The 14,303-nt window shown below is 38.1% G+C and overlaps 1 protein-coding gene across 1 annotated transcript in view; it reads left to right on the top strand.

Annotated features, from left to right (window-relative positions):
* LOC129940050 (uncharacterized) overlaps positions 1-14,303 on the top strand; it is a 77,965-nt gene that overhangs the window by 38,151 nt on the left and 25,511 nt on the right. Inside the window, exon 13 of the mRNA XM_056048278.1 lies at positions 3,748-3,954. Coding sequence (XP_055904253.1) covers positions 3,748-3,954 — 207 coding nt within the window. The remainder of the gene's footprint in view (positions 1-3,747; positions 3,955-14,303) is intronic.

The raw sequence follows: 14,303 nt of genomic DNA, 5'->3' as shown, positions 1-14,303 counted from the left end.
TTTATGAATCAGGACAGCAATATTCGAGTGTTTCCGCACTTACAGAACCCATTAAATTAGCATGTTGCTCTATTTTACTTACTTATACTTGTAATTTGTATACATCCCTTTCAATCCATATGTCTGGAGGAAAAAGGTGGTTCTACTTTCTTACTTACTTTAGTTGGCACTACAACGCATTGTGCTCTTGGGCTTCCAGTAGTAAATTTCATCAGCTTATTCGATCTCAAGCCTCCAGTTTCAAATACCAAAATGACGTGCGTCGAGCTCAACTTGATCACTCCACCGGTGATGAGACCTGCCTCTGTTTCTTCTTCGCTCAGGCTTAGCGTTGATTACCTTAAAGGCTGAAGATTAGATGTTCATTCGCTCGACGTGCACTAGCTATCTAAAGCGTTGAATACGCTGATAGGGCCTTATTCCTTATGTGCTTGCTTAGGCGCAAGAAACAACGATTAGCAAGAGTAATTCTACGTTTGACCTTCACGCTGATGTCATTTGCAGAATTAACAGCAGTGCCCAGATAGATAAATTCGTTTACCACCTCGAAATTGTACCTATCAATTGTCACGTTTTGACAGTGTGAATCGACTCTACTTAACGACAGTAAATACTTCGTTTTGTCCTCGTAAATGTCAAAACCCATTTTCTTCGCCTCAGACTAGATATTGGAGAAGGCACCCACCATTATTCGTTTGGTTCTTCCTATAATATGTGGGTTTTTGAAAGATGGTTCCACTTGTATTGGCGTTGGTGTCGCGCACCACTCTTTCAAGGACAATTTTTGATAAACTACATGACAGCACTTCACGTTTTCGAAGTTCTCTGGTGGTTTCGAAGGTTTCAGTTCAGTCTCCCCCAATTTTGATGCAGCAACGAGCATTTTCCAACGTCATCCTGAGAAGCCGTATCAGTTTGGTAGGGATACCAAAATTCAACATTACACGGTATAGTTCGTTACTGTCTACACTGTCATAATTAATGAAACGAAACTTCAAAACTAATTAAAAGAAATTGTGTTTCGATGTAATGTTCTTGGGCCTTTTAGCCTTGGCGAAGAGTGAAAATTTAGTCGATGATAGATGTTCCAGGCCTGAAGTCAGTAAATCTCTTCAGGCATTCACATAATAATCTTAACCAGGGTCTTGTATGCGATGTTTAAAAGGCTAGTACCTCTGTAGTTGGCTCAGTGAAGGCGGTCAACTTTTTTATGGATCAGCAAATGGTGCTTAAATTCCACTTGTCGGGCATGCTTTCTTCAGACCAAATCTTAGTTACTAGCTCGTGCATGCTCCTTACCAGATCTGCCCCAGTGTACTTAAAAAGCTCCAATAACATACCGTCACCACCGGCCGATTTCTTCGACTTTAGCCTATTAATGGCTAGTTTGATCTCACTCTGGTCGGTTGGGTGGAACTCTAGATCGTCAACCAAATATATTTGACGTGGTTGCTGTCTGGTGGAATCTATTACTTCATCACCATTAAGCAACTTGTTGAAATTATCTCTCCAGATTTTTAGAATTGACCACGTCTCGACTACGGTGTTCTGCTCCTTATGTTCGCAGGCTCCAGGGCGGTTAGTGAATCCCGTTGTTTTCTTTTTGACTGCTGCCAGTATGACACATCTCGTCCGTTGTAGAGTTTCTCGTAGGATCTAGGGCTACTCGGGTGGCAAAGGCATTGGCGGTATCCTTCTGCTGCAGTCTTGAATCTTCTCCTCGTGATTGTTGTTTGCCTTCTCTACATATGAACGTCAAGTATGCTAGAGGAGTGTCTTCCGTTAATAGCAACATGATCGATTTGGTTACATGTTTGATCATCGTAGCACCGCCAAGTACATTTGTGGATATCTGGGCGAAGGAATTTGGTGCTACTCAACACCATGATTTTCTAGGCTAGGAAGTCGATAAGCCTAAGCTATGTCTTCCGATTTACCTACCAAAGATGCCATCTTTACCAATTTTGACGTTAAAATCTTCCAGGAGAATTTTAACATCTTAAAATTCTTTTTTTGTCAAGAAGCTCGTAAAATTCTTCTTTGGTTTTGTCATTCTTCTCTTCTGTCGAGGTATGCGCGCTGATAAGGCTTAGGTGGCGGAATTTGGCCTTAATGCAGATTGTTGGCAATCTTAAGCTTACTTCCCGAACTCTAAAACTTTTGCATTAGATTCTCTTTTCTAGCAAAAACCACATCCAAATAAGCGCTTCCTCCCATCGAGTAGACACATCCCATAGTAGAAATCACAGCCTCCAATCACCCTACTGCCTGGCCCATTTCATCGAATTTCCTGGAGGGCTGTCACATCAGCTTTGAGTTCAGTGAGAGCATGAGCAAAATGTTCCGCTTTGCGTAGCCAGCTGAGTGTACGTACATTTTATCGATGTCCGTTTTTCGTTTGCGGAAGGGGTTGTCGACATTATCAGTCCGTTCACCCGTGGCTTTTACTTGTGTTTTCATCATACTTGAAAATTTTCTTTCATGGCCGGCTTGTGAGACCTGGAGCTGGTTCTTCAGAGTGATATCTGGTCTTTTTCTCCTTCTTATTTAGAAGGTAACTCAGTTTTCACAGCTCTGGTTCCGATTAATGGAACATTCGTCGCTAGTTCACTTTTCAGCTATCCAGCGGCGTCGTGGGTCTACACAGTAATAAATATTTTGATTGTATATAAAATGCTCCACTTATTGACAATTTAACTTATTTCTGTAATGAAAAGAAGCAGACATCTCTAAAATGTTTTTTTTTTTATTTAAATGTCTTTAAATGTCCTATTCAAGTGGACATATTATTTAGCTGATTTTTGGTTGAAAATACTTTGTTAACACTTAAAGACCTTTCTTTTTGTCAAATAACAAGAATTAAATTAAGTTTTATTTACAAAAAAAAAATCTCTAGCATGCTTGGTTTGGAAGCAATGGATGATTAAAAAACAGGCCCATTTGGTGTCCTATTCAAGTGACGAGGAGTGTACTATAAATAAAAAAATTCATCGAAAAACCATGTCAATTCATTTCTTTATATAGAACCTTTTGATTATAATCAAATAAATTTTATTTTTATTTCAAAACCAATTTTATTTTATTCTTTAACTTCTCTTAATTTCCTTCTAACTATATAAGCAGTTTTACTTGAAACAAAAAAAAATTCCAAATGAAATTAAAATGTTGGGTTAAGCTAAAGCCATTTCGCACTTATCTACTTTCCTTATTAATTGAGTTTTCTGCAAATATATCTCCCTTGCCTCGCATCGTCTCTCGTTGTCCTGATGCTGCTATTACGCATCACACAATGCCACTAGAGCTTTAGCTCTATGTCAGGTCAGGTCCAATAAAAATGATCATTATAACGAAATCCATTTAAAGTCCCACAGAGCATTTAAAAACTAAGTGGCAAGTCGTTCAGTGCTCGTAACTTGTGTACAGTAGCAGCTACTCTATCTCGTATACCCTCAGTATTCACTTCAAACTGATAAAATCCGCCAACATTTTCTCTTAAATCCATTTAACAAAAAAAAAAGGTTAAACTTTAAAGTTTCAAACACATGCTGGAGAGATATATGTGGTCGTGGTGTTTTTTTTTGTTGGTCCTTTTTGATATTTTCTGAAAGGACATTTTTCTCCTTCATCATTAATCTCACTCCTACATTTTTCTTTCCCTATATACTCGTATAGTTGTATATTCATTGTGATGTGTATGAAATCGTATTGTGACCGAGTTTTTCTTTATGTTTTTCTATTCCATTCCAGATCGATTACATAAGACGGCGACAGCATATATCAACCATCGACACAAGTTGTAGTCCCACGAGGGGGCTATTATCGTCGAGTACGCCTCCGCCGCAAAAGTACAATTCATCTGGCATGACATTGCACTCATCCCATCCGAATGCCATGGGCTATTGTACGCTTAGGAATGGAGGACAGCCTCCCAGCTCCGTTGGCACACTCTCAATGGTAAGTGGGTATTCATTGGCTTCTTTTTGCCTTCTTCTGTTTTGTTCTGTTCGGAATTTAGACCGTCAGCGTCAGGACGAAAAGGACATTATCGGCATAGGATAAAAATATGTATGCATACATATGTATAGATTCATGACACCAAACACATTGAAACTTTAAGTAAACACACATGTGTCACACATGCGTCACACAACACACATTTTCTGTCTTTAAGAAAACATACACCACATAAATACGAAATGAAATTTGTATCTTCAAACTGAAAACAGAGCTTAGGACTTTTGTTCCTATATCACGATGGTAAGTCGGTATGGGGGGATGAAGAGGAGGGCTAGGAGGTTGGAAAAGGATGAAGTCAAACTAGAGAAAAAAAAACGAAGATTGACTGCATCCTTGCGAGCAACATGGCTCGTCCTTCTATGGGATCCTTCTGATACTTCAAATAAACAATATTGAGTATACGAATTGCTGTTAGTCTATGTATGTATAGTGTCGAATTCGAGATAGGATAAGATGCCAAAAGACTCGAGGCAAAAATGAGGAATGATATCGTGATGGTGTAGCTAGATATTTTCTTTTTGTTTTATAAGTATTTTTGTTTTAGAATCATCCCAATGCCTCTGGCGACAATAATGCTTAACGAGAAATTATTTCGGGATTTTTAAAGACAGCTATATTGACTTGGTTGACTATATGAGAAAGCAGCTTCTGATTAACACTTAAGGAAGTCATTTGATAATCTGTGGGTTTTATAATCTTTGAGCTTTATATACAAGCGACTCTTAATTGTTTTTTTTTTCTTTAGCTTTTTGAACCTAAGAATTATGGATGAAAAGAAGATAGGGAAAGATGAGCTGGAATAAAATCCATGGTTTTGTTAATGAAAGGATTTATAAATAAAGGACCAGACTTTTAAGTAGACTTTTTTTCAGAGAATTTTTTGGTTTACATATTTTTATCTACCCTAGATATCATAAAGAATTATTTTTGGCTTAGAACTTTTCTAGGTTCTCAAAGATGTTTTCATTTGAAGGGAAAATATTTATCTGGTGTGGAAAACTTGAAAAGCTTAACTTTTTGATCGATAAGTAGCAGTGAATTAGGAATCTTTAAATTACATTAAGGAATTTGTTTACTATTATTGGGTGTGACTTATTGTACGTTTTTAACTTCGTATTGGATTTTTTTGTTATGGGTCAGATTTTTCAAGTTGAATGTTTTGTTCTTAAACAAGTCTTTCAAACAGTTTCTCTATAATTAAAATCAAACTTAAAAAAATCTTTATCACCTTGAACATTTAAGAATTAGAATTTCTTAAAATAAAATGTATTGAAAAAGGAAAACGAAACAAAAAAATAATTGAGATCAAATAATATAGTGACTAAAAGCTTATTTCATTTCATACAAAATATTATTTTTAAAATTTGGTAAGACTTCTCGCTAAAATCAATCATATACATAAGGATAAAGGTCCGCCAAAAATATTGCTTATTTAATTTAAGACCTCGACAGCTTAAATATTAATGTTTTGTATAAAACTTTTTAAAGTTATTAACTTCCAATAGAAAGTTATTGTAACATTCCTCAAAGTTGATAAAAACCGACTAAATTTGCGATTATGGCTTCCAGTTAATTTTATCTTTTAAAAAATACTATTGTCAACTTTCAGTAAAATTGTAAGAGAACTCGAATTGAAAGTTTTGTTTACAAAAAATAAAATCCTAAAAAATGTATTACTTAAAGTTATTTAAAATTGATGGTCGACTCTCAACTAATTTTGTTTTATGAAAAATATTGTTTCGTTTTTCGGTTAAATTTAAAGAAAAATCAAACGGTTTTGAACAGTTTCTATACAAAACATACTTACTTACTTAAGGTGGTGCTACAGTCCGGGGCGGAGCTGGACCTCAACCAACGTGTGTTTTCATCCAGCTCGGTCCCTAGCTAGCTGTCTCCATAACCTCTCCCACCTGGGAGCGCCACCTGAGAAGTGGTCTTCCTCTACTGCGCCGTCCCTCGGGATTGGATTCGAAGACCTTCCGGGCTGGAGCGTTGATGTCCATCCGCTCTACATGACCTAGCCATCTAAGCCGTTGGACTTTGATTCTGCTAACTAGGTCAGTGTCGCTGTACAGCCCGTACAGCTCGTCGTTATATCTTTTCCTCCATTCTCCATCTATGCGTACGGGATCAAAAATCGCCCGAAGAATTTTTCTCTCGAAGCATCCTAAGACGCTCTCATCTTTCTTTGACAGGGTCCAGGCCTCAGCGCCATAAATGAGAACCGGGATGATGAGTGCCTTATAGATGGTGATTTTACATGCCCGAGAGAATACTTTACTTCTCAATTGCCTTCTAAGTCCAAAGAAGCAGCGATTTGCAAGAGTTATTCTTTGTTTGATTTCAGCGCTGGTGCCGTTGTCTGTGTTTATAGCGGTGCCTAGGTAGACACATTCCATAACTACCTGGAAGTTATAGCTGCCCATGGTGACGTATTGTCCTAGACGTCGTCGTTCAGTGTCCTTTTTTGATGACAGCATATACTTGGTCTTGCCCTCATTGACCACTAAACCCATCTTCTTCGCTTCCGTCGGATCTTCAATATCATCTGCTTATCCGAGTAATTGGATGGACCTTTGAAAGATTGTGCCTCTAGTGTTGACAGTTGAGTTTTGCACAATTCTTTCCAGACCGATGTTGAAGAAGCCGCATGACAGTGCATAGCCTTGTCTAACACCTTTGTTGACATCAAATGCATCGGTAAGGTCTTTTCCGACCTTGATAGAGCAGCGTGCATTCTCCATCGTCATTCTCCTCGAACGGATAAGTATGGTATCGATTTGAAGCTAATGGGTTTTTCCAAGATCTGCCGTAGTGTGAATATTTGGTCGATAATGGATTTTCCTGGTCTGAAGCCACTCTGATAAGGACCAATCAGGTTGTTGACGAATGGCTTCAGACGTTGACATAATACGGCAGGGAGGATCTTATACGTAATGTTAAGGAGACTGATGCCTACGTAGTTGGCGCAATGTAGAATGTCTCCTTTTGTATGTATTAGGCAAACTATGCTGAGAATTCACTTATAGGGCATGCTTTTTTCGGACCATATTTGGCAAATGAGTTGATGCATGGTCTTTACCAAGTCATCGTCTGCTGCTTTAAATAGTTCGACAGCGATGCCCTGAGCTCTAGCAGCTTTGTTTAACTTCAGTTTAGATATATCAACTTCACTTCAGTGTTCTTCTCTCTTCTTCTGATCGTTGAGCTCGCGAGCAGCTCTGGTACTTCTGTGCAGCACCGTTTTATATGCCTGTTGTTTCGCTGCTTGCCTTTGCCGACATTCGTCGTCAAACCAGGGGTTTCACTGTGGTGGCCGCACTTCAGAGGCGGCATCTCTGATGGCTGCAAGGCAATGTTGCCACTGGTTTTCGATGCTTAATGCAGGAAGCATAGGACTCCTTAAGAGGTTATTAGAGATTCGATCGGAAAAGGACATGGCAGTCTCCTGCGATTGTAGCCGTTTAACGTCGAATCTTCTCACAGTATTTCCTTGTTTTGGCTTGGATCTTGATATCCGTAGCCGTACCTTGGCTACAAGGAGGTAGTGGTCTGAGTCAATGTTGACCTCTCGGAATGTTCGGATATCCTGTATATTGGAGAAGTGTCGTTGATTGATCAGGAGATTTCCATGTCCCCTTGTGGATATCAAGATGCGTGAACTGCGTACTAGCTACCAGAACGTCTCGCCCCGCAGCGAAATTGACAGCCTAAATCCATTATCGGAGGTTCTGTCGTGCAGGCTGTATCTCCCGATTATGCCACTAAAGATGTCTTCGCTTTGTAACTTGGCATTAAAATCTCCTAAGACAATTTTAATGTCATAGCCAGGGCACTGCTCATATGTCTTGTCCAAGAGCTCGAAGAATATGTCTTTGGTGTCTTCATATTTCTCCTCTGTTGGGGCATGCGCGCATATTAAGCTTAAATAAGCGAATTTAGCCTTGCTGCGGATTGTCTTGATGCGCTCGCTCACACTGTTGAAACTCAAGACAACAAATTAACACCCAAATAGACGCTGTCTTTATTTTCGGTAGCAGTCGCCGTAGTATATATCGCAGTCTTTTAGTTTGCGTCTGCCAGGTCCATCCCATCGCAATTCTTGGATGGCGGTAATATCTGCCTTACAGCAGTTTAGGGCTTCCGCTAATTGTTCTGCTGTACATGGTTTGTTAAGGGACCTAACATTCCACGTATATATCTGAAGTTCGTTGTCCTTATTTAGTTTGCGTGGGTTGTCAACAGTAAATCCGTCCGTATCCGAGGTTTGTTGGTGCTTCGAAACTTAAGGTATTTTTTACGTGGCCAGGAAGTCACCCCGATGGCACAACCCCCAACCTGGAGGGCCAGATCCTTAGTATAACTCCAAGGAAGGGGAGCCGGATGAACCGCTCCTTACAGGCCTGGGCTCCGAATGTATCGAAGAAGCCCTATAATGTGTTTACTAAGTAGTTCAACCTTAGTGGAACTTGTGACGCCACCGTTGATTCCATCTCGAGAATTCGTCCGCTGCCGCCTGGATAAGGAGAGGTGCCTTAGTGGAAACACCTCTCCCCCCTCTATCGTTTGCTGCCCCCAACAACTTTCCACTGGTATTGGAACCCAATCTCCAGTTGAGGTACTAGGCACCCGATGTTCACCGCGGGGAGGTGAGAGTAGGAGTGGATAGACAGAGGCGGGTTTTGAGAAAAACCTGTGGACGCTTGTGTCCTCTAGTGCTAGTACTTGATAAAAACTTAACTTTTGACTTAAATATCTTTTCAAAAATTAAAAATATTGACTTTAATTTAGATTTATTTCACAGTAGTGTGTTATTGTAAGCTTTAAGTGGACAATCCTTCCATTTTTGTCGTTTTGTATTCAACTTTATCAGTTTTCAATAAGGTCAAGGAATAAGCCAAGTTGGTGTTTTGAATACACTAGACTTTCGCAACTTAAATGAATTTGACAACGCAGTGGAGTTCCATCTCTACTTTTTTCAGCACCCCAACTTGTAGGGGGCCTCTTTTCCGTGACATTACAAGTTTTGCAAATTTGCAGAGGTGTTCGTGATTGCTTATTGGAAGTCAAAAAGAACCATCGCCATATAATCCAAGCATTGGCAACACACATATCCAACATATGAAAAAAAAATCTTCTTTTTGAACATTTCTCTTGTAATCTATATAAACCATGAATAGAATCTAATAAATCAGCCTTAAGTGGGTTATTAATACCAATGATTGATTGAACATTGTGCGAATAATCAGGAAGGGAGGGCAGAATGAGAAAGGAGATGCCAATCTATATTGTAATGAGTGGGAAATAATGAGCCGGTTAAAGCATTCCTCATTCGTGTAGTGCCGCTAAAGAAAGAATCTCTATACTTAACAGGACGTTTAAAGTTGGGCTCAAGGGTGAACTGATGAGAATTCCTAGAAGCCCAGGTATTACGGTTGAATTGTTTGAGGAAAGGAATGCAAATCGCTATTTCACTAGAGCATTGTTGGTGAAACTATCGATAAACAATGTTAGACATGAAACCTTATAGATTTCTCTTTCTTTTTTGTTAGGTTATTTCTTAGAAGCGATTTCTATATTCGAAATATGGTTAAGACATACAATGCCTAATGGCAATAGACCAATTTTCGTATCCAGTGATATCTCACTGGACTTTTGTATCCCTATGAGTATTTTGTAATGCTTAATGTCATGAAGAGCTTCAGTTGGAATTGTTTGTTCGTGAACTGCCAACAATTCTTTCCTTGGCACTAGTAATACTTGCTTCTTGATGCCGCCCAAAAATGGTTGCACTTTAAAAATCTTGTCGTGTCCTAGATTTGCCAAGGGAATACAATTGTTGTTGTCGTTAATGTTAATATTTATTTGTATGCCTTTAAATCCTTTGGATGTCATACTTTCATATATTTGTGATTATCCTTAGAGCCTTGTTCCAACTATTGACATAGAAATTGTTATACCAATGAATTTATTTATTTCATGTTAAGTAATGTTTGCTGCTTTGTTTACGTTATCTTGTACAGCCTTAAGATTTTATTGCTTTACTATGTGGTATATAAGTTTCTTGAAGAGAGGAATAAAACAAATCTAGAGGCGATTTCTACAAACTTTATATGTTTCCCAATAAAGTGGTCAAAATGTTATGTTGACAGTTGACTTTATCAGGCTTTGTTTTCTTTGATTTGGATTTTGTCACCATCTGCTGAATTTTTTCGGATTTGTCATTGGAATAATTGCTATCCCCTTTCGATATTACTTCTTCTTCAGTATTCATCATCGCATCATAACTATTTTATTATGATTCCGTCCTAAATTTGTGTTGTCCTGAACTCGTCAATAGTCTAAATAAAAGTATGCTTAGAGTACGTTTCTCAATTTCAACAAACAACACCTCTGTGAGCAGGCAGAATCAACGAATATCTACCAAAATATATTGCAACCAACTATGCTACCCTCTTTAACAAAAACAACGCATCATTGTGAATTATTGGTACTGCAATAGAAACGTTTAAATGTACCTTATTATCATTATGCCAATGAACTTTCTGGAATTAAAGACTCTTTAAAGAAAGGACAAGACAAAAACTTCACAGAAATAAAATTTGCTGTAATTTTGTAACCATTCAATTGAATAATTAATGTATTTATAATTTGGATGTATTCAGACACTCAGAGTTCGTTTGACGTATCAAAACCAAATTAACCAAACCATCAGTATAACATTTTGACAGCTTCACCGAGCTTTCTCTTACCAACAATTTATAAGGATGTCATATTAAATGAATCCCATGTCATGTTATTATCTGCTTTGAGTCACATTGGTTTTATAATGAGTGTGGCAGTTGTGTTAAGACACAAAAATATAAATAAACCCACCTTCAAACCATGCAGACAGTGACATTCTGTGGTGAACCCATATGCTTCATAGATATTCTTATTTTTTTCCAGAGCCTTGTAATGGGAATTTGACTTAAAAGTATGATTTTCAATTAGAATATAGAATTTAATGATTTAAGGGAGACAATTAAACACAATCAGCATACAACCAGGGAAAGCGATTGTTTGGTAAAGTTTAAAAAAAGAACGTATTCGCTTCAGTGCCCCATAATAAGCTTTGTACATAGCGCAAATATGAGGTGATAATCTGGTTTATTATTATTTTTCAGTAAAAAATTGTGTATGATAAGAACTGTTATCGTTGGAACTATATTTTAAGAAAAATTGCAAAATTGCTGCTTATCCAAGTCAAGTTGTCAGTGAACTTTCGTTGGGGAAGGTCCCCTCTGTGTTGTGCGTCCGTTGCCCATGCACGTCTTGTTTGAGTCTTGTGCCTAATCGTGATATTTGTTTAATTGTTTCCCCTTAATTTTAAATGTTGATATAAAAAGAAACAAATAATCAATAATAAAACGAAACATAAAAATAGCAAACAAAATATCAAGAGTGATGAAAAAAAAAAAGTATAAAACTAAAAAAAAAATAAACCACGCTACACCGAATCAACTTACTCGAATATCGGACGTAGTAGGTCGAGCAGAAAACACTCTTGACTTCTTTTTACTTCTAACCCTGGTAAGTACACTACTAGTGTTCTATCTCCCCTAGGCACATCTGACCATTGTGTCATATCAGCAAATTTCTCGTGTAAAAACTCTCCAGTTAAAGAAAGAGGTCCTAAGAGAACCGTTTGGCAATACGAGAAATCCAACTGGGACGGTCTCAATAACTGTTTTAGGATCTTTAATTGGTCACTATGCTTTCTCCATAGTGACGTTAACGCCAGCGCTGATATGATCACAAGTTTGATTCTCTTGGGAATCAGAACTTTTATCACGAATAGGGTTAAAAGCATCGGACCTAAGATAAACGCATGGTTCGATGCCAGATGTAAAGAGGTTATTAGGGTCAAGAATGTAAGTTTTCGTTGTTTTAAAGCCAATCGAACTGAGGAAAACCGGAATAAGTTCAAGCAAGCCCGGAAGGCCTGCAACGCCCATATTCGACGGACCAAAATTTTACATGACCAAAAATTACGACAAAAAATACTGCAATGTTCCAAAGGCAGTAAAACTACTGCGTAAGCTTTTCCGAACGGATGGAAAACTGCATTTGTATAGATTATTCCCAAGAAAGGCGAATCTTCCTCATCCTCTAATTACCGACCGATTGCCCTCACGTGCGTACTTTCCAAGGTCATGGAAACGCTGATTAATTATCAGCTTAAGAAATATCTCGAAGATCGAAAGCTTCTTAATGACCGACAATACGGTTTTCCTAGCAATAGGTCCACTGGTGATCTCATGGTTCATCTCACCGAACAGTGGAGCAAATCTTTACATAGTTTTGGAGAAAGTAAGATTATTGTACTTGATATTTCAAAAGCATTTGATAGGGTTTGGCATCAGGCTATCTGATCGAAAATGCGTGCTTTCGGTTTTCATGAATTCCTACTTCATTGGATAAATAATTACTAATTACCTTTCGAATCGTTCAATACAAGTTATATTGGATTTATTTAAGTCTGAAAACCATAAAATTAAATTCTGGTGTTCCCCAGGGCTCTGTTTTATCTCCAACACTCTTTCTCATTTTTATTAATGATCTCTTGTCTGCAACATCGAATCCAATACATTGTTTCGCTGACGATAGTACTCTTAGCTTTTCATATTCGTTTTCATATTCACACAACTTTTCTTCGGATGTGGAACTGCAACGATGAAAAATTCCGACGTAAACAGAATTGTTCAATGGGGAATAAGAAACTGCGGGGAATTTAATGCTTCTTGCCATTATCCATAAATGGCACTTGCATTGAGGAAACTGAACATCTCGATAAGCTCGGTATGTGTGCCACTAACCACCTTTTGTGGAACGATCCCATACACGATGTTGCCATAAATACCGCAAGATGTTTTGGGTTTTTTAAGATGATGGGAAGTTTTTCTCCCCTCCCGATTTAGCTGTTGTCTAAAAGACTTATATAGTCCTAAATTTGAATATAACTTCCATATCTGGGCTGGAGCTCCCGCAACTTACTTAAGCCTATTGGGTAGTACTGAACGTAGAGCATTTAGATTGATTGGTGATATTACCATCATAAGATCATTTACGTCACTTGAACATCTTCGAAATGTTTCTTTTCTCACCCTCTTTTACCGTTATTTTAATGGTTTATGCTCTAGAGAAATAGCCAGTTGCATTCCTCCCCTTAAACAGTTCAACCGTAATACTCGCGCTTCTAGGAACACTCATAAATATACCCTCCAGCCCAACTTCGGTTGTACTGTCAAGTACAGAGATTCGTTCTTTAGCCGTACTATGCGAATGTGGAATGCCTTGCCACACTCTGTCTTTCGCAGCTATTACAATATTCAGGAATTCAAAACCAATGTGCACCGACACCTCCTTTCAACCCCACTCCCCCTTTCCTAGTGCTCACACTGTGTCTACATAATAAGGGTAGTTATCCCTTTGAGTATGCGCTTATTGTAAAAAAAGATAAGGCTCTAAGCCAAGGTAAATAGTCATAGAATTTCCAGTGCTTCTTCGTTTTTGTCCAAAAAATATTACATCGTTATGAAATCAGGCAACTTTAAATTCGATGTTTGTAAGAAATGTAAATGTAAGAAATCTTGGGCTTATTTTGAACAAAGGTTGGGTCAGGTTAGGTTAAAGTGGTTGACTGTGATGGAGAAGGACACACTTAGGCCAGTTTAATGGCCTATTTTGACACCCCATAAATCTTGAGCCTTTCTTCTAAACTTAATAAAACTAGTTTGAGTCCCTAAAGATACGTGAGCAACTCATTATGCTTTAATGATTGAGATGGCTTAGATCTTTATAAAGGGTGATTTTTTAAAAGCTATATTAAAGTTTTTCAAAAAAAAAACACAAAACAATTCGAATGTATAGATTATTTCATCCAAATATTGACCTCAAATGGTCATTATTCAATTTTGGAATACTCTTTCCAACATTTCGGGCTTGTTTATATTCACATTTTTATAACATAGCCCCGCAAAAAATAGTCTAAAGGCGTTAAATCGCACGATCTAGGCGGCCAATTGACCGGTCCCGAACGTGAAATAAAATGTTCACCGAACTCAGCTCTGAATGAGTCCATTGTTGCACGTGCTGTGTGACATGTGGCACTGTCTTCTTGAAACCACATGTCATGCAAGTCAAGCTCTTCTATTTTGGCAAAACAAAGTTGGACATCATTTCACGGTAGCATTCACCATTCACATTTACTTTACGATTCACATCATCATTGTAGAAGTACGGTC

Source organism: Eupeodes corollae, chromosome 1, assembly GCF_945859685.1.
Source record: "Eupeodes corollae chromosome 1, idEupCoro1.1, whole genome shotgun sequence".
NCBI lineage: Eukaryota > Metazoa > Arthropoda > Insecta > Diptera > Syrphidae > Eupeodes > Eupeodes corollae.
The sequence above is the reverse complement of the archived record's forward strand: the minus strand, read 5'-3'. Positions and strand labels throughout refer to the sequence as shown.